The following is a 25,519-nucleotide window of genomic DNA, read 5'->3' as shown; positions in this document are numbered from 1 at the left end:
TACCCAAAAATGACTGTGTTTATTCATATTATTGCTGTCCCCTTTTGTCAGTGCATTTTCTGCAATTCCTCTTGGAAGATCAAGAGGGAGACAGAGAATCGATTTTCAATTTTGACGCATTCTGATTAAAATATAGATCTATATATTTTGTTTTGTTTTTTTATACTTTTGATGGCCTACACTACATAAAGATCTGACAAGTTATAATGGGAGTTTGCATCAGATGTCAAACGAGCGGCTTTTGACCTTATGACGTCAGATATTGATTAATCAATCAACGTTGACGTTTCTAGGGGTTTACCCACAGTTCTGCGCAGAGAACGCCAAGAAATCGCTGTAACAGACTGTTTCATTGGCTAATTCCTCACATCAATAAAACGCCTATTATATAACAACTCTTCCAGATCCTAGAATAGTAAAGACAAGTAAAGCGAAATTTTGAACTATAAAAAACAAAACAAAATAGGGTCTGTGTTTTAATCAGATTGATTTTGACGAATTGATTTTCAATGAGTTCTGATCATTTGCAGAACAATGTTGATTATGAGATAAATATTACCCTAATCGAGGGTTGATAAGTGAAATAACCCTAGGCGGGAGGCCGTGGGCTATTTCACATATCGACCAAGGGTATTAGGGTAATATTTGTCTTACACACCAACATCAATGTTAATTCTATCCTATAAGACAATGCTTTAGCCCATATCGGCCTACGACTGATATGACAAAATTAAGAAAACAAGTTGTAAGTTGCACGTGCATTACATTTGAGTAACCACGTATTCACAAACTGGCATTCATTTTGTGCTATGTTGTCAAACGAATCAGACGACGAACTGATCCGCGCAAGTCAGTTTGTAGAAAATATGGCTGAAAAAGAAAACATAGATTCTGACAAAGGATTATTTAAATCTAGTCGAAGTGCAGAATTATATGCAGAATATATTTAACAAGGATTTAATGCACTCGGATATTTCGGATTGTGAGATACAAATTTTAATGATAAACGCTTTTCAATTTCGAGTGACAAGAAGTCAGTGAATGTGCCAACAATGCCATGCCCATAAATACCTTACACAGAAATCAGTGGGCTGTGAGCTTTTTTAACAGTTGGTCAGTGTGGCGAAATAATAAACATGATAGTGAGCGAAAAATCCTGTGTGCGCCAGAAGATTTGAGGATATAAGATCTTATTTTTTTTATATCTAGATTCTACTCGGAAGTAAGCTAAATGAAATGATGAATATTGCCCACCGAATTCCGTATTTAGTCATGGGAATAGTTTCACATTTACGGATATACTACACAATCCAGAATTTGAGTTTCAGACAAATTCTTGATGGTCAGATGAAGAAACTAAGTAACATGGGCCTGGCAACGTTCGTCTTCCGAATCGTTTGACAACATTGTACAAAAAAGTGAATAAAATGTTGAAAAAGAATTTGGGTTCCTTTTCATTTAAGAGTGATGTAAACCTGTCATGACGTCACCAGAGGTTGATATCTGATATCATCCCTAGGGCCGATATCGGATATCACCCTCTAATCACCTATTATAGACAGAGGATTTGGCAAAGAATACATCCTAGTCGTTCAGAATGGCTAAAAACTTTATATTCTGGATTGTATCTTGTGTTTTCTAATCACCTATTATAAACAGAGGATTTGGCCAGGAATACATCCTAGTTGTTCAGAATGGCCAAAAACTTTATATTCTGGAAGGATTTTTAGGGAGATTACAAATGGTGCAAGAAGTATTTTTTGGAATCCCCTCTGGTTTACTTTGTCCTTTACTTTTGACAGTTTTTTCTAGGAAACCTAATTTTGATCTCATTTCATTGAGGTCAATATTTTCTGTGTACAATACCTCAACATTTGGGGATGAGTCTGTACGATACTGGTCATGTATTCGATCATGATACAAGAATTTATTATCATTAATATCAAGTTTACGAAGTCTAGGTTTACAGTAGACATCTTCAGCGCTACCAGGTTTGGTTAATACCAAAGTGATGTAATGGCGTCCTCCTTGTTTCTTGCAGTAAAAATCTGCAAAATAAATATTTGCTGGAATTGAATTGAATTTTAATAGGTATTGTGGTGGAACCAGTATGCGATAATTACCAAAAGGACTTCTCACAGGTGGATTATGAGTACGTCTATCAGCCGTTGCACTGAAAAATAATCCGTTAATTTTCTCGTTTATACTAGAAGCTTGGTCTCCATTATTATCTTTTATATATTTAGTCATAATTCCTGTTTCTTTGGCTTCTTCTATGGTAGGATGGGTACTAGGTTTATTTCGAAATAGATAAGGAACGGGCATGGATGTCACTTCGTTGGCTAATAACGCCATTTGATGTAAGTTGTTCACATCATCCATTGTATTATCTGAAAGTATAAATATTGAGTCATATATAAATAATGATTAGGCAGGAGCTAAGTCTGCCTGTTGAAGGTCTTTCTGAACCGAGAATTTAGCAATTGAATTTTCGGCCTAACCTTGATCATCAGTACTAAAGTCGATACGATAAAAAATATAGTCTAGATTATCCATTTCATGATTTAATCAAGAATGATAGTTGAGCGGCAAATAGTATCATAATCCAGTAAATATTGCAGGCCAGTGATGACATCGAGAGTTGATTATTGTCTGGATAATTTAATGTCTAATTAATAATTTAGAAAACATTTCGGGCCTAAAGAAAGACCTGCAATAGGCAGATTTAGCTCTTGCATAATGTATGTTTAAGATTGTTGATTTGGTAATCAAGTTTAGTTTGTAGATCATCAAGGAGCAACGGTGGCTAAGTGGGTAAGACGCTGGCCTGGAGGTCGGGTGTTCGACACTGCATTGGCGGAGAAAGTTCATCGAGATTTTCTGACGTGGTTTCCTTGTCAGTGGTGCAGGACGGAGGGTGCTGACAAGGATAAGCTGTCTAGTCGTTCGGATGGGACGAAAAACCAAGTTCTCATGTAAACATTGGCATGCACGTAAATGATCCCTTGGCACCTGGAATTCGATATAAGAGTAGGCCTGGGCAATATTTCCCTTATAGCACACTGCATTGTGTAGGCCCGTCCGAGCAGAACTGTAGAATGTTAAACCCTAATTCATTTCATTTCATTTTTATAGGAGGGGGGGGGGACTGTGCGTTTGATCATAAGATCTGTCATTGAGTCAACTGGTGTGGTTTCGATTCCCGGGTTGTACATGACAAGGAGTAGGGTCGCTTGTCCAACCTTGTGGGTTTTCTCCATGTCCTCCGGTTTTCTCCCACTGCTAAAAACCCCTATGCGCAAGCGAATTTTTGAAATAAAATTGAACCATATGTTAGACCCGAAATGACCTGGTTTGTGTCAAGGGGACGTTAAATCCCATTTTTCTCTCTCTCTCTCTCTCTCTCTCTCTCTCTCTCTCTCTCATTTCTATGGATCAACAAAGAAGTCCCCACAGTTGTATATGTGTTCTGTTATCTTCCTCACCCAATAAATTATGACTTATGACTTATGATGCAATTGAATACAATCATTTGATTGTAATGGTATAATTGTTTCATACTTACGAGTAATAAACTCTGATTGGTCAGAAGTTTTAGTCACATGATATCTATTACCAGATTGAGAGACTCTATAAATCTTGTATTTAACAGCCTCTCTAGATGGTAGATTGACACATGGTATTTCATTGTTATCGGTGGTTGTCAATTCAACATATTCGTTGTAGCTTGATACATGATTAGTTGTACTTGTTGTTTGTATTATCTGTATGTAGTGATATTTAAATTCAATACTTGTTGGTAGTGGCACATCTTCACATTTAAATATAATACTGGATTCATTGGTCATTTCATCGACTCTTTGATCAACGTTGAATTTCAATTCATCAGACTACAAAAAGTAGAAAAAATGTAATATTTGTACTGTACTATGTTTCATAATGCATGATTGTACTGTACTGTGTTACATCATGCATGATTATACTGTTAGTGTGTTACATCATGCATGATTGTACTGTACAGTGTTACATCATGCATGATTGTACTGTACTGTGTTACATCATGCATGATTATACTGTTAGTGTGTTACATCATGCATGATTATACTGTTACTGTGTTACTTCATGCATGATTGTACTGTTATTGTGTTACATCATGCATGATTGTAACTGTGTTGCATCATGCATGTTTAAATCTATTAAGTCTTTGCTAAGTTTGAGTGATTTTAAGGAGTTTAAAAAATACAGGTATCCCTCATAATTAATTATTTTTAATAAATGAGTTATTATACTTACCGCTACTGAGATTGGAGATTGGCCATGTCCGCTGTGACTTTCTAATCTCATATCATGTACTGAACTGTTGATAATAATTGTATTACTTAAAATAACTTTGGGTTCATTTATTTTAAGACCATATATAGTAATTTTGAGCTCTGTATTTGGAGGATGCTGGTTTTGATCGATTTGCCACAAATTTGTACAATTTAGAAAGTAGAAATTTGTTTCGTTGTTGTCAGTATTTTGAACAGCACAAATTATTCTGCTAATTTGGTCACGGTCGTATGTTATTTTGATTATTGTTGAACCAATGGAAAAATTTTTCTGCAAAAATGAAAAACAAACTTATTTCAAATGGATTTAATTAATTACTTGAAAAGGAAAGAAGTTTGAAATAACTTCAGAAGTTTATTATTCAATTTACACAAAATGACAGAATATCATAAATATAAACTACCCGGCAAAAGAAAGTGGACACTCTGTGTAAATATTCCATAAAAAGGAGAAACCCTCGAATAAGTCCATATGCAGTCTGATCATTTGACAAGACACAACATTAATAGTGTGCATGGCTGCCGTACGCATCTCCTCATGGATGTCGTCATCTGTCTCATGACATCATTGGGAATCCTTTGCCATTCTTGCAATCAATCTTGCTCAAGCTGATGTCGGTTTGCAAGAGATATGACTGTTGCCTCAATTGCCGATCAAGATCCCAGGGGTGGTCTATTAGGTTCATGTCAGGAGAACTTACTGGCCAAGGTAATATGTGGATGTCAACATTGTTCAAATAAATCACGAACCAGTCTAGCAGTATGTGGTCGGGCATTATAATGCTGCAGAATGGTAACTCTGTGTTGCTGTTGCATGAATGGCACTGCCACAGGTTGCAGAACTTCATCTCAGTATCTTTGGTCTGTCATGGATGAAAACAAGTCTTGTTCTCTGCTGGTCATAAGTCCCTGTCCATATCATTACGCGACCACCAGCATAAGGCTGAACATCTTCAGTGCAGTTAGGTGCCAGTCTCTCCCCTCTACGGTGATAAACACAAACCTGGCCATCAATTCTGAACAGGTTGAGGCTACTTTCATCTGTGAAGAGCACACATTGCCTATCATCCTGCTGCCAGGATGTACAATTCTTGCCCATTGTAACCTGCACTGATAGTTTTGAGGTCTCAAGATCATTCCTAGAAATGGTCTGTAGGCTCTTGTACCAACGATGTGGAGCCATCAGGAGACAGTGTGTCTGTTGATGGGGTATCCCAATGCTGTGGCTGCCTTTGCTGTCACAGTTACAAACCTGTTCTGGAGGTGAATTGTCCCGATACAGCGGTCTTCAGCTGGAGTTGTGACCCGGATCTTGGTCAGTTTTGAGTTCGGCCTGTTTATTGAAATTGCTGGAAAAGATTGCTAATGGCCGTTGGACTGCTGTGGAATGTTATTGCAATTTGCCGTTGAGAAGTCCCATCTGTACCATCTGTCTCATGACATCATTGGGAATCCTTTGCCATTCTTGCAATCAATCTTGCTCAAGCTGATGTCGGTTTGCAAGAGATATGACTGTTGCCTCAATTGCCGATCAAGATCCCAGGGGTGGTCTATTAGGTTCATGTCAGGAGAACTTACTGGCCAAGGTAATATGTGGATGTCAACATTGTTCAAATAAATCACGAACCAGTCTAGCAGTATGTGGTCGGGCATTATAATGCTGCAGAATGGTAACTCTGTGTTGCTGTTGCATGAATGGCACTGCCACAGGTTGCAGAACTTCATCTCAGTATCTTTGGTCTGTCATGGATGAAAACAAGTCTTGTTCTCTGCTGGTCATAAGTCCCTGTCCATATCATTACGCGACCACCAGCATAAGGCTGAACATCTTCAGTGCAGTTAGGTGCCAGTCTCTCCCCTCTACGGTGATAAACACAAACCTGGCCATCAATTCTGAACAGGTTGAGGCTACTTTCATCTGTGAAGAGCACACATTGCCTATCATCCTGCTGCCAGGATGTACAATTCTTGCCCATTGTAACCTGCACTGATAGTTTTGAGGTCTCAAGATCATTCCTCGAAATGGTCTGTAGGCTCTCTTGTACCAACGATGTGGAGCCATCAGGAGACAGTGTGTCTGTTTATGGGGTATCCCAATGCTGTGGCTGCCTTTGCTGTCACAGTTACAAACCTGTTCTGGAGGTGAATTGTCCCGACACAGCGGTCTTCAGCTGGAGTTCGGCCTGTTTATTGAAATTGCTGGAAAAGATTGCTAATGGCCGTTGGACTGCTGTGGAATGTTATTGCAATTTGCCGTTAAGAAGTCCCATCTGTACCATACCAATAACCCTGCCTTGTTTACAAGGAGTAGGGTCGCCTGTCCAACCTCGTGGGTTTTCTCCGGGTCCTCCGGTTATCTCCCACTGCTAAAGACCCCTATGCGCAAGCGAATTATTGAAATAAAATTAAACCATATGTTAGTCCCGAAATGACCTAGTTTGTGTTGAGTGGACGTTAAACCCCATTTCTCTCTCTCTCTCTTCTGCCTTGTTTTTCCAATATTAATCTTTGCATCTCTGTTTTCATACCGAATAACCTTGAGAAAATACCCACAATCCTGGTTTTACGATTTTTTGTGACTGCGGAAATTCAGCATATCCTGCATTCGGTGACTGTGATGTGTATACAAGGGTATATTTTGTCAAATGTTTTCGGATATGAGAGAGAGTCTAATAAAAAGAGAGAGAAATGGGGTTTAAGATCCACTCGACATAAGCTAGGTCCTACGCGAAGGGGTCTTTAGCAGTGGGGGGAAACCAGAGGACGTGGAGAAAATCCACGAGGTTGGACAGGCGACCCTACTTCTTGCCACGTACACCAGGGAATCGAAACCATGCCAGTTGACTCAAGAACAGACTTTATGATACAACGTGCATGTGCTGACCATTCGACCAACCAATCCCCCTTTTCTGTGATATCTCAACTTATTGCAACATTATTATATAGATAAAACTGGATTTACATATGTCAACTTCCTTTTGCCCGGTACTTTATCTTTCAGTCATTTAAAAAACTGTGTGGAGGGCTCTTAAAATCCTTTTTTGAGGTCCCAAAACAACTATCTGAAGTTCTGTGATATGTTCTCATAGAAATAACAGCATCCAGTTTTTGACTAGCAATCGCGTTATATCTGAAAAATCATGGTTTAAGTGGTGGGGGGTGGGGCTGTGACTTACAGAAAATTGGAGACGAGTGCTAAAAGAGCTATGTATCTCCTATAAACAGTTTTGGAGATCATTTTCCAAACCGAAATTTCTTTGCATTTTATTTAGCATAAGATTATTAATATAAAAAGTTTTGATTTATGGATAATATTGTGAAAACTGAGACTTCTCCTTTAAAAGAAGGAATAGTAGATTGAGTTACTTTTTATACGACCACATTGAAATGTGGTCGTATATGGCCCTTGATCACTTCAAAAAATCTTGTGGACGCTCTAGAGGCTAAAGTTAATATCCGATTGACTTTAAATAAATTTATATACAGTGTTTAAGGTCATGAGACGAAGAGGTCTATTCATTTTCAGCAATTTTCGATAATTACTGCCAGAGTTATGACCCTTGATCACTTCAAAAAATCTTGTGGATGCTCTAGAGGCTAAAGCTAATTTCCGATTGAGTTTTAGTTTATACACAGTGTTTAAGGTGATGAGACAAATAAGCCTATTGATTTTCAGTGATTTCTGATAATTACTGCCAGAGTTATTGCCCTTGATTACTTTGAAAAATCTTGTGACGCTCTAGGGGCTAAAGTTATCATCCAATTGACTTCAGATTGATACACAGAGTTTAAGATCTTGAGACAAACAAGTATATTCATTTTCAATGAATTTTTATGACTTGAACAGCTAAATCCATGATGTTAAAAGTTTCGTATACTAAACGTTAGCATGGGGCAGAACTTTATAAAAACCAAACAAATTCTAATGGTTTTCTGATAATTACTTAATGAGTTGTTACTCTTAATCAGATTTTAATGTATTATAAATGTTTCATTACCGAAAAAAGTAAAAATATGTGACAACTCTTGTTGAGGACGATTTAGCCTGTGTGGGTGTATGTTTCGTTGCCTAGCAACGTATCTTTAAAGAAAGGAAAGATTTCGACTTTCAAAATAGCATTATGATATGGAAATGAGTAAGACAAGAGAGAAGACTACCTAAATAATCCCTTGCAAATATGAAAATATTACCTGTATTTAATATTAAATGTTTTACTGAATTATATTGTAGTGACTTACTTGTTCCTCAACCATTTTGACTTGTTCTGTTGTTGATCTTTATTTCTAGCACTAACAAATTAATATTTTTATCCAGGACCTTCTTGAGATTCACATTCTATGCAATTATTACGTATTTAAAACTTGGCTTTCCCAATCAGTTGTCAGATTATGTATATCATGTTTAAACTTGGTTTACCCAATTGTTTTTTTGTATTATGCTCTTGACTTATAGATATGCAATTTTCTTTCAACGAATTAAAAGTGAAAGTAAAACTGCATAAATTGAACAAAGAGACTCTTTTGTTGCAAGCTACAACAAACAATGAAATCTATTTAGCATCATTAGGTGTTCTGTGCACAATACAGTGTAAGCATACCCTGCCTCATGCATGGCATCTGTCTCAGCAACAACTTTAGCTGTAGCATTGACTTTTCTTTTCCAATTGAACATAAACATTTACCTGGTAAAGATGATAAACATGTAAGTGGGAAAATGAAAATTCTTAGAACAGGTTTTTAAAGTTGCAATTTCATATTTTTAAGTTATATTTTTAAAATTTATTAAAATAAAGCCTTAAAATAGATGGTATCTATAAACTGTCCTACCTTGTTAAAGAATATCCTATTAATCCTATAATTCATTGCCAGTTGAGAAATTGGCAAAAATATCATTTTCATCTTCAAATTCCAACGTTTGAAGATAACTACTCCATGGTGGAGAATAGAAAAAAAGGGAGGTAATTGTGTTATTATTTCTGGTGTAAATGAGTTTTAAGTGTGAGAATGACACCTATGATCGTGTAATAGTGAGTTGACAACCTATTGAGCAAAAGATATAGAAATAATTATGTTTTGACTTTCTTAGAAAATATGAAATTGTAACTTTAAGCACAGTCATTTTAATTCAAGTAACATGATAGCTATAATTATAATATTATGACTTATACATATTGTATATCAAACCTATAATCTGAAGAAAAAATTGTTTACTATGTACATTATCAATTTGATTGGGGTTATCACCAATTTGTAGCTGTTTGTATTTCTCAACTTTTATTCTTGGACATTGTAGCCTCTAGTTTCAATATCGTTATATTTTGGGAAACCATTCACAATTCGCAGTCGATCAGAGCAATTAGAATTTTTATATTTGACATAGGTTTTTTTTTTAAAGTGACGTCATAAAATTGATATTTTTTTTTAAAAAAAAGTGTAAAACTTTAATATCGGGTAAAATGGTGATGCTAATTGGTTAGTGCTTATTTTTAAAGATTTGTCAAAATTGGTTTGTAAACAAAGAGTCTGTGCAACTTTAAAAAATCATTAATGTGAGACTATGTCACAGGACCTTTAATATCAGAAACTAGTTTAAATGTTATCCAAAATATGGGTTTTGTGTTTCTAGAGTGAAAATAAGTCATTTTAGTATGTAATAGTTTACTCTCGAATTGATATCGTAGGTCTTTTGTCTACATGGATAAACTTCACGATGTCCGTCCGTAATTATTTGTAGACACTCAAGAGTTTATAATTTTCACCCAATTTTGACTAAACTTTAAATATTGGTTTATCTCCCAAAGATCTCCGTTCTTTTCGAGATTGACATGTATCGGACAATAACTACATGGATTATGGCCCCTGATTGTAAGAAATACCTCGTTTTTAGCTTGTGGACACTCTAGAGAGGTCACAATTTTTCACCAATTTGGATGAAATTCAAAAGCTATGTTTAGAAAGCCTGAAATCTTAATTCCTTTTGATAATGAGGTTTGTTTAGATTTTTTTTTATATTCTATGAGGTGCTGCAGTAGTCAGAGTCTAAAGCCTAGCAGGGGGTTGGATGGCATGTGCGCGCTGTATCGTAGGCCTTTCATTGAGTCAACTGATTTCGCGATTCCCTGGTTGTATGTGACAAGGAGTAGGATTGCCTGTCCAACATCGGGGATTTTCTCTGGGTCCTCCGGTTTCCTCCCACTGCTAAAGACACCTATGCGCAAGCTAATTATTAAAATAAAAATTGAACCATATGTTAGTCTCAAAATGACCTAGTTTGTGTCGGCAGGGGAGGGGGGGAGGGCGAATGAATATGTTAGTCCCAAAAAGATATAGTTTGTGTTTAGTGGACATTAAACCCCATCTCTCTCTCTCTCCTCTCTCTCTCTCTCTCTCTCTCTTAAGGGAGCTAAATCGCTAACATTTGGGACCTAGAAATTGACAAAAGTGGGTCGCAACGCATATAATACTGTAATATGAATGTACCGTATTTTTCAGTGTATAAGGCGCACTGTTTTTACCAGGTATTTTATTTTCTAGAAGGGGTGCGCCTAATACATAGTATTAAGCAAATCTTGGCTTTTCTGTGTGTCAACATCGAGGTCTGAAGTTGATCATATGGACAACAGCAATAAAGATGGCGGCCATTTCCCATACCGATATCCCGTATACCGTTAGTCATAGACGACAGTGGCAACAATATGGGTCAATAGCGGTTTAGTGTTATTAAAATATCTGCAAAGATATCGTAAATAATTAGATGACATATTTTCCTGCTATTCCGACATTCCGATGTCGTCATTTTTCGTGCAATAAATATGGCGGCCATTTAAGATACGGTATCGGCTTTTCCGTATACCGTTAGTCATATTTCTATTATTCCGGCTTTTCCGTATACCGTTAGTCATAAACGACAGTGCTAACAATATCTGCAAAATTATCGTTAATATTTCTATTATTCCTGCGTATTTGATGACATATATTTCTGCTAATCCGTTTACCGGTACAGTTAGCCACTGTCGGCAATCCAAACAGTGTGTCGTCAACGGTGATATCAGTCAAGTTGACGAAAAGGCGGGGCTTCCGACAGACAAGAGTTTTCATTGGCTATTAGAAGGGTAATTTCCATTGAGCACACGCTCATTATACCATAGGCTATGGGTATTGTCTGTTACAATGACAGCGTTAATGGGCGGGATTACAGTTAAACTGACAGAATACCAATTCTCTCTCAATTTGAGGATAACGTGCGGCGCTCCACCTATTCGCTTCTTTACTAGGTTTCATGTCGGTAAGTTTCCCCTTCATCGCCCTCCAACGTCTCACGTTTGACTCCCCCAAACTAAATTCACGACCCGCGGCCCTATTACCGTGTGCTTCAGCGTAACTAATTACCCTCAACTTCTCCTTAGCGGTATAAGCGGTTCGTCTCGTAGCCATTCTGAATAAATAATTTTTAAGAATGATGGAATGTTCACTGGTGTTTTATATACATCGGGGTGTTTTCTTTGAGCAAGACTGTCTTTTAGTAACCGTTTTAAGTTACCGACGGTTTTCATTCAACATGGATTCAGTGATTGGCCCATTGTTATAATTTACCGGTATAGTTAATTATCTACCAGTGAGTTGTTATCGTTTTCTTTATGAAGTCGTTTGTAGTTGACAAAATCATTGTTTCTTTGATTGGTATTAAAAATGCTATTGTATTATTTTACCGGTATAGTTAATTATCTACCAGTGAGTTGTTACCGTTTTCTTTATGAAGTTGTTTGTAGTTGACAAAATCATTGTTTTTTTGATTGGTATTAAAAATGCTATTGTATTATTTTACTGATAGATCTAAATGGCTACAATCTGGGTATTGTCATGACGCGTGGAGTGGGCGGGGCAACAGACGCTATCGTTTGTCAGTTGTTTGCATAACTTGGAGTAAACTGGAATTGTTGTTTCTCTTTTACCGGTAGTCAGGATTTAAGTTGTGAGTAGCTGATCATGATATATTATTTCTACAGGTATTATTTAATTTGTTTATCATCAAAACCGATTCATTTATCACAGACAATTACTTACGAATTTAACACGATGTAATAGACGGCCATGTTTGTTGTGGGCGGGACTTGAATGACAATTTCACTACCGTACGAGCAACAGAATTACAGCTGAAAGTTATGCAATAATGCAATTGCGTGTTATAATTAATATAAACAAATGTAACAAAAGCAATTTATTTCATAAAGAAATATAATTATATAAAGCTTGATACGGCTAAATATCGGTAATTATTATGACTGTAAACAATAGAGTTTGACCTAGTTACTGGAGATCGCAGGTGGATTTGAGTCACATATGTTATGGCACGAGTTTCACACGCGCTGGGAAAGGGTGCGCCTAAGCCACGCATATTTTTTTTTTCCTGAAACACCTCTGCCAAAGTCGCCCTGCGCCTTATCTACGCATGCGCCTTATACACCGAAAAATACGGTATATAAACTGATTTACATTCAATGGTTTCCGTTTTTACTCCAATTTCAAATCAGTTATGTTCGGCGAAATAAGCCAGCAGTCTCAAGCGAGTGCAAATTTCTAGCGTCTGGTTATTCCAGTCTACATACGCGGTTTGATTTGATGCATCGTGTCTAGCCTCGTCCCTCGAGTCTCTTGATACAACTGGGGCTGAAGCGCATTATGGTACACGATTCATGTACCAATGGTAAAATGTTTATTTTGTCTTAAATATTGGATATCAAAAGCCCATCTTTTTCCGGTAAGATCACAACATGAATGTTGATTTAATTTGACAAATAAATCGTGTTTTCAATGTTGAAGATTTTGGATGATATTGAGTTAGAGACTTAGCTACTTTAAGCCTAAAACCTAGCTCACAACCGCGGGACATGAAAACACAGGTCGTAGGGTTTAGTAGCTCGCAGAAAAAGCCGCAAGAAACTGGGTGAAAACTTTGTATGTGCAGTATCAAAAGTCTCTTCGATCTTCTACGGTGCCACAAGGAGGATGGGTGGGTGGCTGAATGGTTACCCCATACATGCAAGCGAATTATTGAAATAGATTTGAACCATATGGTAGTCTTAAAATGACCTAGTTTGTGTCGAGTGGACGTTAAACCCCATTTCTCTCTATATATAAAGGAAGGAATCTTTGGCAGTTGCTATTGCCAACCAAATAATTTTTTTTGATTTTATTATGTATTTATTAAAAGTGTAGGATTAAAGATGGGTTCCCAGAAAAGTATTTATCGGGTGGTTATTTCCAATAAAAGTATGGCAATTTTGGTATATATGGAAAGTAGAGATATCCAATCTTACTAGAAAAATACTGGATTCCCCGAAAAACACTCATGGAGCATATATAGGACAAAAATGTAAGGGTTCCTCTAATCAACAGCCTGAAGATTATGACCTTCTGCACGCACGATGTCAAAGGTCACAAGCGAACATTGAGCGCTTGATGTACAAGTTCATAAACTTTATGAAGAGTTAGACGTACAATACTTTCTGAGATAAAAATGACGGAAAAAGACGCGGGTAGTGGATAATCCGAGAATTTAATTAGGATTCAATATTTGTAATAAATAGTAAACGATTAAAGACAACATCGTCTTATGTATGCAATGATTTCTCCTCTGACTTCCAAGACGTGACGTAAACATGACCTGGTTTGATCGAATTTTAATAGCAGGGCATTCCTTCGCAATTACAATGTTTGAGAAGGATTTGAAGCATAATTATGACAAATTAATTAGTTTGAATATGTTTTTGGTCCATATATACCATTAAATCACCCAGTTTGTACACGGGAACCCATCTTTAAAACAAAAGTAGGTAAGATAATGTTTTAACCACAATCATACACCCACATTTTCATGTGGACGTATTTTGTCGTCCGGACATCTGTCTGTCTGTCCTTAACAGATTTTGGGACACAATAACTCTCGTTCTAATTGAGCTGGAATGTCCAAACTTGGTGTAGGTGTTTATTAGGTCAATGCCTTGATGGAGTTTGAAGATGAGAATTGTCTGTTTAGGGTAAGCAGAGATAAGCAATTTGACTGGTTGATGATTTGGGACACAATAACTTTGGATATAATTAAGTGAGAGTGATGGAACTTGGTGTATAGCTTCATCACATCAATACCTTGACTAAGTTTGAAAATGAACATTTTCTGCTCAGGGTAAGCAGAGCGATAAGTAGTTTGATTGGTCGAGACTTTGGAACACAATAATTCTCCTAATTGGGGTAGGATGCTCAAACTTGGTGTAGATGTTTATTTGGTCGATGCCTTGATGGAGTTCGAAGATGAGAATTGTCTTTTTAGGGTAAGCAGAGATAAGCAATTTGATTGGTTGATGCTTTGGGACACGATAACTTTAGTAGTTCTAATTACATGTAAGTGAGAGTGATGGAAATTGGTGTATAGTTTCATCACATCGATACCTTGACTTAGTTCGATAATGAGCATTTTTGACTCTGGGTAAGCAGAGCGATAAGCAATTTGATTGGTTGATGCTTTGGGCCACGATAACTTTAGTTCTTATTAAGTGAGAGTGATGACACTTGGGGTATGGTTTAATCACATCAATACATTGACTAAGTTCCATAATAATCATTTTCTGCTTAGGGTAAGCAGAGCGATAAGCAATTTGATTGGTTGAGACTTTGAAACACAATAACTCACCTTCTAGTTGAGGTGGGGGGTTGGATGGCTGAATGGTTAGCAGGTGCGTGCTGTATCATAAAGTCTGTCATTGAGTCAACTGGCGTGGTTTCGAATCCCCGGTTGTACGTGACAAGGATTAGGGTTGCCTGTCCAACTTTGTGGGTTTTCTCCGGGTCCTCCGGTTTCCTCCTACTGCTAAAGACCCCTACGTGCAATAAAATTGAACCATATGTTGGTCCCAAAATTACCTAAGTTGTGTCGAGTGGATGTTAAACCCCATTTCTTTCTGTCTATCTATCTCTCTAGTTGAGGTAGAAGTTCAAACTTGGTGTAGGTGTTCATTAGGTGAATGCCTTGATGGAGTTCGATGATAAACATCGTCTGCTTACAGTAAGCAGAAATAGACAATCTGATTGGTTGATGCTTTGGGGTCAATAACTTTGGTTTTAATTAGGTGAGAGTGATGAAGCTCTGAGTATAGATTCATTATATCATTACCTTGACTAAGTTTGATGATGGGAATTTTCTGCTGAGGCTAAGGATCGTTAAGCAATTTGATTGGTCAAGACTTTGGAACATAACAACTCTGCTTTTAATTGAGGTAGAATGTTTAAACATCTATGTAGATGTTCATTAGGTGAGTTCAATGATTAACATTTCGAGCCAAAGCTAAACAGAGGTAACTTTGATTCTATCTGATAGAGAGTGATTAAACTTAGTGTATAGTTTGATTGCTTGATTGCTCGATACTTTTGAAAAAAATAAATGTGCGATTAATTAATAAGAGTCATCTATTTATTTTGGGATTTTGGCGGGGGACATCAGCCTCACTGTTGGCTTGTTCTAATTGAGATGTAGTTCGATCTGATTGGTTGAGACTTTGATCTGATCGGTCAACAAAGGGGGTTTAAAGTATAAACTGTAACAAGTTTGGGACACTTCAACAAAATGATTTAAATAATATTAGTGAAAACAATTATGGTGGGTGTAATTCCCACGAAGGCGCAGTTACAGAGCGTGACCAAAAGTAATCCTTCCCATGAAGGCGCAGATATATCGACTTGTCAGCTTCATTTGAAGAGAAACATGTTAAAGATTTTATGAATTTATGTTCACTCTGAATTTTATTCACCAATTGGCAACTAATGATTAAAGTCATCAAATTATCCAAGTACAGTGCACTCTGTCATATCCGACCTCTGATCACTCCGGCACTCTGATCACTCCGGCACTCTGTTACATCCGACACTATTTTCATGTCCCAATTTATTTCCTTATTACTTCAGCCAAAATATCTCTGGGTAATTCGACCTCTGTACGTTCCGGATTACGACATTAATCAGCCGTCCTGTCATACGATTTCCATTGAATCCACACCGTATAATCCGGCCTTCAATCGGTGGGTGTGAAGCAAACACTTACCGATCAATTATCCGTGAGATTAAAACTGGATGGATCATGGGTGTGAAGCCACAAAAGATTAACAAGCAATCACCAATCAATTATCTGTGAGATTTAAACTCACTACCGTGGGTCTTTGTTGATTACTTTAATAATTTTAATCTCTTGTATGACAGTTGTGACAAATACTCAAGAATATCCACAAATTTTCCCCCAAATTCACAGTCATAATAATATTCCTAGCACCTGTTGGAAACATTCGTTGCGCATGCCGATTGAACCTGAATAACCTATAAGTTTGGTCACCCTACGGATCTCTTCGAACCATGTGACGACAACCTGGGATGCTTGAGTCACAGTCCGGAATGTCCCGAATTGACAGAATTGCAATCGAGTGACGCGGAATTCAGTCCTGTCACAGTTCTGTCAGTCCCAAGGTCGGAGGTGGTGTGAGTAGAATTGTGACGTAATTAAACACGACGAACAGGTTTCGGCTGCATGGTTGGATGAGATATTTATATATCCAGTCGACGCATGCGTTGTAGCCCGAAGTACCAATTTTCAGTCGATTGTCACTATTTTGGGGATTGAGAGAATTCAATTCTGGAACGTTCAATCGAGTATGCCCATTCCCATTATCAATGAACACGTCATAGCAAAGACAAGAGTCAATCAACTGAAGACGGCGAAGAAGATAAATTAACGACAGACTTAACCTATTCAAAATGCCTACGCATGTTAAATGGAATAAAAATTAATGTAATAAAATTTTGAAAGTACAGAAAGGTCTAACATTTTTAAAGGGAATAACATTCTGGTGATTCGAAGTTCTATGTTCGAAGCTACATTATAATAATACTTATGGTTTTCGAAGTTACAATATTTCCGGGTTTTGAAAAAACTGGGTATTCCGACACTCTGCGTAATCCGACATATTGTAACGATCCGGTACGATGTCGCATGTGACAGAGTGCACTGTATTCAATATGAATCTTAATCACCAATTGGCAACTAATGATGAATAGCATCAAATCATCCAAGTAGTGTTCACCTATTCGCTCACTCAATCAGTGCCATTTTTAAAGATGTATAAAATCCTGTTACACTATCTGAAATTCAGATAATATTCTACAATAGCAAACGCACAACTTGAATTCAGCTTTGTATGTACAAGTCGCGGAGGACGATGTCTTTGCTCAGGTGGTTAATATGTACTAATTTTAACCAGTTTATTTGGAGACGGACACAGAATGTAGGTCTACAAGTGTAATATAGAGAAAATGAAGAAATACAAAACGTGGTACGGAGATTTGCAGGGTTCGAGGGTGAATTTGCAACTCATCAGTGAAACCACTACGACACAGAGGAGCACACAACCAGCAACACCCTGGAAGGATGGCATTCAAGGATCAAGAAGCTAGTTGGAAAAGAATGTTTTTGAAATGATCAAATTTTTACAAGAACAAAATATTAATGAGATTAGAATCGTTCAGTATGCTGGGGGACAGGAACCACCAAGGAAGAGATATAAATATGCTCAAATCCAAAGCCAGCTCCAGGAATTAAAAGGAAAACATGAGGAAGAGTAATTGACTTTAGTCGAGTCGAGTATTTAGACAAGGTGTTTTATTTGTCGAAATTACATTAATTTTTGTTATAGGATAGTTATGTTTTTATTTCTTATGCCAAAAATGATGCTAAAATGTTGGTTAATTAGTTACATTGGGGATTATGAAAGTGTAAATTCTTATCATAACAATCTATAACACCATTGTTAACATTTTTAATCCATTTTAATCCCTAGGAGCTGGATTCCCACAAAGTCGTCGAAAACGACCTCCTTTATTCCGTTACGGTCAATAACTGTGCCTTCGTGGGAATAAACCGAAATTACATTTAAAAAAAAATACATATAATATGGATTCTTATATTATACCATTTCCAGAAATTTAAAAATATACAAATTAAAAATATACAAATATAATAAGTACAAATATATAATATATAATAAATATATATATATTATATTATAATAAGTAATACATAGTAAGTGCATATATTAAAATGAGTAGATAAATAAATAAATAAGTAAGTAGATAAGTAAATAAATTAAATAAATAAGTAGCACTAAATTCTGACCACCTTTAGTATTAGCAATGTATCTAAAGTGTTCGCCATTTAAAGTTTTAGCAATGAACATTTGTTGTTGTTTATTACAAATTTAACGTCCAATACATAAAGCACGATATTATGGACAGGCTGATTTAATTAATTTATTTACATCTGAATGAGTAATTAAAGAAGTTAGGTAAAACACTGAATAATAAAAAGTTCTTGTATATCTAAAAGTCACTTTAAAACAGATTTAAAATAATAAAAAGTTCTTGTATATCTAAAAATCACTTTAAAACACGTTTTTTAAAAATGGTTTTAAAATCGTTGTCGTGGGAAGAGAGGGCGGGTCATCTTCTCACCAAACTGTTCTACACAACCAGTTATCTTTCCATGACTAGTGCTCTTTTCCGCAACTTAACAGTTGATTCCCGATTTTTTTCTATGAAATTTGAGATCGCTTCATAAATTTTATATGACATATTCCGAGTGGGGAAGAGGACATTTTGGAGGGTATATTGAAGATGAACATTTGTGATTCAGAGGAGGTATATATATATCAACTGATATATCAGTAGTTTATTTGTTTTTATTTCAAATTAATTATTACATCAAAACAGCTCACAATGTAAATTTATTAGTAAACTGATACCACCAATTTGCCCAATCTAATGATAGTGGGAAGTGTTCACCAGTAACAATAATTAGAGTGAGATGTTTACACCAGTGATACTAATTAATTAGAACAGACTATAGTCCTACACCCAGTCTAGTAACCTCCTAATCCTTTATCAAAACAATCAAATGTGGGGAAAGTGAGGTTAAACCATTGAAATTACCGGTACAAACAATTTTTTATTTAGATATAATGTACAAGTTTAAACAAAACATTATTAGTTGAATTTATTTTTATTTACAATATAAAAGGATAATTGAAATTACCTGTACATTTTTATTTAGATATAATGTACAATTTAAAACAAAATAAAATTAGTTGAATTTATTTTTATTTACAATATAAAAGGATAATTGAAATTACCTGTACATATAATTTTTTTTTAGATATAATGTACAATTTAAAACAAAATAAAATTAGTTGAATTTATTTTTATTTACAATATAAAAGGATAATTGGAATTACCTGTACATACAATTTTTATTTAGATATAATGTACAGTGTTAAACAAAACAAAATTAGTTGAATTTATTTTTATTTACCCATATATGAATGTGTTTATTAATATTATTGCTGTCCCCTTTTGTCAGTGCATTTTCTGCAATTCCTCTTGGAAGATCAAGAGGGAGACAGAGAATCGATTTTCAATTTTGACGCATTCTGATTAAAATATAGATCTATATATTTCGTTTTGTTTTTTTATACTTTTGATGGCCTACACTACATAAAGATCTGACAAGTTATAATGGGAGTTTGCATCAGGGGTCAAACGAGCGGCTTTTGACCCTATGACGTCAGATATTGATTAATCAATCAACTTTGAAGTTTCTAGGGGTTTACCCACAGTTCTGCGCAGAGAACGCCAAGAAATCGCTGTAACAGACTGTTTCATTGTCTAATTCCTCACATCAATAAAACGCCTATTATATAACAACTCTTCCAGATCCTAGAATAGTAAAGACAAGTAAAGCGAAATTTTGAACTATAAAAAACAAAACAAAATAGGGTCTGTGTTTTAATCAGATTGATTTTGACGAATTGATTTTCAATGAGTTCTGATCATTTGCAGAACAATGTTGATTATGAGATAAATATTACCCTAATCGAGGGTTGATATGTGAAATAACCCTAGGCGGGAGGCTGTGGGTTATTTCACATATCGACCAAGGGTATTAGGTTAATATTTGTCTTACACACCAACATCAATGTTAAATCTATCCTATAAGACAATGCTTTAGCCCATATCGGCCTACGACTGATATGACAAAATTAAGAAAACAAGTTGTAAGTTGCACGTGCATTACATTTGAGTAACCACGTATTCACAAACTGGCATTCATTTTGTGCTATGTTGTCAAACGAATCAGACGACGGACTGATCCACGCAAGTCAGTTTGTAGAAAATATGGCTGAAAAAGAAAACATAGATTCTGACAAAGGATTATTTAAACGTAATCGAAGTGCAGAATTATATGCAGAATATATTTAACAAGGATTTAATGCACTCGGATATTTCGGATTGTGAGATACAAATTTTAATGATAAATGCTTTTCAATTTCGAGTGACAAGAAGTCAGTGAATGTGCCAACAATGCCATGCCCATAAATACCTTACACAGAAATCAGTGGGCTGTGAGCTTTTTTAACAGTTGGTCAGTGTGGCGAAATAATAAACATGATAGTGAGCGAAAAATCCTGTGTGCGCCAGAAGATTTGAGGATATAATATCTTATTTTTTTTATATCTAGATTCTACTCGGAAGTAAGCTAAATGAAATGATGAATATTGCCCACCGAATTCCGTATTTAGTCATGGGAATAGTTTTACATTTACGGATATACTACACAATCCAGAATTTGAGTTTCAGACAAATTCTTGATGGTCAGATGAAGAAACTAAGTAACATGGGCCTGGCAACGTTCGTCTTCCGAATCGTTTGACAGCATTGTACAAAAAAGTGAATAAAATGTTGAAAAAGAATTTGGGTTCCTTTTCATTTAAGAGTGATGTAAACCTGTCATGACGTCACCAGAGGTTGATATCTGATATCATCCCTAGGGCCGATATCGGATATCACCCTCTAATCACCTATTATAGACAGAGGATTTGGCAAAGAATACATCCTAGTCGTTCAGAATGGCTAAAAACTTTATATTCTGGATTGTATCTTGTGTTTTCTAATCACCTATTATAAACAGAGGATTTGGCCAGGAATACATCCTAGTTGTTCAGAATGGCCAAAAACTTTATATTCTGGAAGGATTTTTAGGGAGATTACAAATGGTGCAAGAAGTATTTTTTGGAATCCCCTCTGGTTTACTTTGTCCTGTACTTTTGACAGTTTTTTCTAGGAAACCTAATTTTGATCTCATTTCATTGAGGTCAATATTTTCTGTGTACAATACCTCAACATTTGGGGATGAGTCTGTACAATACTGGTCACATATTCGATCATAATACAAGAATTTATTATTATTAATATCAAGTTTAAGAAGTCTAGGTTTACAGTAGACATCTTCAGCGCTACCAGGTTTGGTTAATACCAAAGTGATGTGATGGCGTCCTCCTTGTTTCTTGCAGTAAAAATCTGCAAAATAAATATTTGCTGGAATTGAATTGAATTTTAATAGGTATTGTGGTGGAACCAGTATACGATAATCACCAAAAGGACTTCTCACAGGTGGTTCATGAATACGTCTATCAACCGTTGCACTGAAGAACAATCCATTAATTTTTTTGTTTATACAAGAAGCTTGGTCTCCATTATTATCTTTTATATATTTAGTCATGATTCCTGTTTCTTTGGCTTCTTCTATGGTAGGATGGGTACTAGGTTTATTTCGAAATAGATAAGGAACGGGCATGGATGTCACTTCGTTGGCTAATAACGCCAGTCGATGTAAGTTGTTCACATCAACCATTGTATTATCTGGAAGTATAAATATTGAGTCATATATAAATTATGATTAGGCAGGAGCTAAATCTGCCTGTTGAAGGTCTTTCTGAACCAAGAATTTAGCAATTGAATTTTCGGCCTAACCTTGATCATCAATACTAAAGTCGGTACGATAAAAAATATAGTCTAGATTATCCATTTCATGATTTAATCAAGAATGAAAGTTGAGCAGCAAATAGTATCCTGCTGTCTGTTCCAGGTGATACTACGACTCGAAAATTGCTTGCCATTTCCTCAATTTTTAATTAAAATGGCTAAAACTTTGTGAAATACCTGGAATAGTCACCCCATTACTTTCTGTCTTGTGAGAACTTAGTTCAGACCAAGGTATACAGCTTTTCTCCGTTGAAATATCGTGGTTTGTTGACATCTTGGTACTAAAAACAGCCATGTTTGGCCTAGTTATCTGGAAGAACCTAAGTGGACAAGGGGTGCTGAGTTGACTTGAAGTCGTTTCGCCCTAATTGGATATGTAGTTGGTTGTTTCGGTCCAGTAGAATATAACTCTTTTGAAAGAAATATTTACTGGATCCCAGACCAGGGTTGTTTGTCCCACTAACTTGACAATTTAATTGCCCTCCGTCCGAGGGTTGTAACTTTATGATGTCGATATAAGCTACATGGAAATTGTAACCCGCTATTGAAATGTGATGAAATTTTCAAAGCGGCTACAGGACATACCCCAAAATCCATGGGTTATGCCGATTTGCATTGACACATTCCTTGATTATCGTGTATTTTCTATCTTGAAATTGTACATAACAATATTCCATTATTCAAGGGATTATATTTTCCTAAGATTCGTTTGCTGTTTATTTTCTTTTCTACTACAACACCAGAAACAAATCTTTTGTGCCTAAACCCTAATAAGTATTATTGTCGTGAAACAAACGGATATAATTCTCCTTCACTAGACATTTCTAACCAAATGCACCAAATTTGTAAAGTACCTGTCTACCCTAATGCGAAATGCAAGTGTTCCATTTAATGCACGCGTAGTCTTAATGTTTATGTTTTGAGAAAGTGACAATGTCTATAAATATGTGAAATGTTCAAGAGAATACTGGATTTTATGGGACGTCGAGTCATTTATTCTAAGGGATGAAAATTTTAGCCATTTTAATTAAAAAATGAAGAAATAGCAAGCAAATTCAGAGTCGGAGTATCACCTGGAACAGACAGTAATCCAATAAATATTGCAGGCTAGTGATGACATCGAGAGTTGATTATGGTCTGGATAATTTAATGTCTAATTAATAATTTAGATAACATTTCAGGCCTAAAGAAAGACCTGCAATAGGCAGATTTAGCTCTTGCATAATCTATGTTTAAGATTGTTGATTTGGTAGTTTATAGATCATCAAGGAGCCACGGTTGCTAAGTGGGTAAGACGCTGGCCTGGAGGTCGGGTGTTCGATCCTGCATTGGCGGAGAAAGTTCATCGAGATTTCCTGACGTGGTTCCCTTGTCAGTGGTGCAGGACGGAGGGGCTGACAAGGATAGCTGTCTAGTCGTTCGGATGGGACGAAAAACCAAGTTCTCATGTATACATTGGCATGCACATAAATGATCCCTTGGCATCTGGAATTCAATATAAGAGTAGGCCTGGGCAATATTTCCTATATAGCACACTGCATTGTGTAGGCCCGTCGTCATTAGCTCAGTCCGAGCAGAACTGTAGAATGTTAAACTCCATTTCATTTCATTTCTATGGGGTGGGGGGGTTGGATGGCTGTGCGTTTGATCATAAGATCTGTCATTGAGTCAAGTGGCATGGTTTCAATTCCCGGGTTGTACATGACAAGGAGTAGGGTCGCCTGTCCAACCTTGTGGGTTTTCTCCATGTCCTCCGGTTTTCTCCCACTGCTAAAAACCCCTATGCGCAAGCGAATTATTGAAATAAAATTGAACCATATGTTAGACCCGAAATGACCTGGTTTGTGTCAAGGGGACGTTAAATCCCATCTCTCTCTCTCTCTCTCTCTCTCTCTCTCTCTCTCTCATTTCTATGGATCAACAAAGAAGTCCCCACAGTTGTATATGTGTTCTGTTATCTTCCTCACCCAATAAATTATGACTTATGATGCAATTGAATACAATCATTTGATTGTAATGGTATAATTGTTTCATACTTACGAGTAATAAACTCTGATTCGTCAGAAGTTTTAGTCACATGATATCTATTACCAGATTGAGAGACTCTATAAATCTTGTATTTAACAGCCTCTCTAGATGGTAGATTGACACATGGTATTTCATTGTTATCGGTGGTTGTCAATTCAACATATTCATTGTAGCTTGATACATGATTAGTAGTACTTGTTGTTTGTATTATCTGAATGTAGTGATATTTAAATTCAATACTTGTTGGTAGTGGCACATCTTCACATGTAAATATAATACTGGATTCATTGGTCATTTCATCGACTCTTTGATCAACGTTGAATTTCAATTCATCAGACTACAAAAAGTAGAAAAAATGTAATATTTGTACTGTACTATGTTTCATAATGCATGATTGTACTGTACTGTGTTACATCATGCCTGATTATACTGTTAGTGTGTTACATCATGCATGATTGTACTGTACTGTGTTACATCATGCATGATTGTACTGTACTGTGTTACATCATGCATGATTATACTGTTACTGTGTTACTTCATGCATGATTGTACTGTTATTGTGTTACATCATGCATGATTGTAACTGTGTTGCATCATGCATGTTTAAATCTATTAAGTCTTTGCTAAGTTTGAGTGAATTTAAGGAGTTTAAAAAATACAAGTATCCCTCATAATTAATTATTTTTAATAAATGAGTTATTATACTTACCGCTACTGAGATTGGAGATTGGCCATGTCCGCTGTGACTTTCTAATCTCATATCATGTACTGAACTGTTGATTATAATTGTATTACTTAAAATAACTTTTGGTTCATTTATTTTAAGACCATATATAGTAATTTTGAGCTCTGTATTTGGAGGTTGCTGGTTTTGATCGATTTGCCACAAATTTGTACAATTTAGAAAGTAGAAATCTGTTTCGCTGTTGTCAGTATTTTGAACAGCACAAATTATTCTGCTAATTTGGTCACGGTCGTATGTTATTTTGATTATTGTTGAACCAATGGAAAAAATTTTCTGCAAAAATGAAAAACAAACTTATTTCAAATGGATTTAATTAATTACTTGAAAAGGAAAGAAGTTTGAAATAACTTCAGAAGTTTATTATTCAATTTACACAAAATGACAGAATATCATAAATATAAACTACCCGGCAAAAAAAAGTGGACACTCTGTGTAAATATTCCATAAAAAATACATGTGTCAAGGATAAACCCTCGAATAAGTCCATATGCAGTCTGATCATTTG

General features: G+C 36.0%; 2 protein-coding genes across 2 annotated transcripts in view; one reads left to right on the top strand and one right to left on the bottom strand.

The window, feature by feature from the left end:
- LOC126822224 (protein OS-9) overlaps positions 1-1,418 on the top strand; it is a 36,445-nt gene extending 35,027 nt beyond the window's left edge. Inside the window, exon 12 of the mRNA XM_056100832.1 lies at positions 1,210-1,418. Coding sequence (XP_055956807.1) covers positions 1,210-1,401 — 192 coding nt within the window. The 3' untranslated portion in view covers positions 1,402-1,418. The remainder of the gene's footprint in view (positions 1-1,209) is intronic.
- Positions 1,419-19,445: 18,027 nt separating this feature from the next.
- On the bottom strand, positions 19,446-25,228 carry LOC130012878 (phytanoyl-CoA hydroxylase-interacting protein-like). Its single transcript, XM_056100930.1, has 3 exons — positions 24,979-25,228; positions 24,282-24,606; positions 19,446-22,118 (listed from the first exon to the last, which is right to left on the bottom strand). The coding sequence occupies exons 1-3, from the start codon at positions 25,027-25,029 to the stop codon at positions 21,436-21,438; spliced, it is 1,059 nt and encodes a 352-aa protein (XP_055956905.1). The 5' UTR covers positions 25,030-25,228; the 3' UTR covers positions 19,446-21,435.
- Positions 25,229-25,519: the final 291 nt, after the last annotated feature.

Source organism: Patella vulgata, chromosome 5 (assembly GCF_932274485.2).
Source record: "Patella vulgata chromosome 5, xgPatVulg1.2, whole genome shotgun sequence".
In the NCBI taxonomy this organism is placed as follows: Eukaryota; Metazoa; Mollusca; class Gastropoda; family Patellidae; genus Patella; species Patella vulgata.
The sequence above is the reverse complement of the archived record's forward strand: the minus strand, read 5'-3'. Positions and strand labels throughout refer to the sequence as shown.

What these genes read in the sequence shown, in the direction of transcription:
- LOC130012878 (XM_056100930.1), bottom strand. Translation starts at nt 25,029, where the DNA reads ATGAGATTAGAAAGTCACAGCGGACATGGCCAATCTCCAATCTCAGTA. An exon ending in AATCTCCAATCTCAGTAGCG is followed by an intron (nt 24,607 to 24,978) that starts GTAAGTATAATA and finishes TACTTTTTGTAG; the next exon opens with TCTGATGAATTGAAATTCAA. An exon ending in CGAATCAGAGTTTATTACTC is followed by an intron (nt 22,119 to 24,281) that starts GTAAGTATGAAA and finishes TTATACTTCCAG; the next exon opens with ATAATACAATGGTTGATGTG.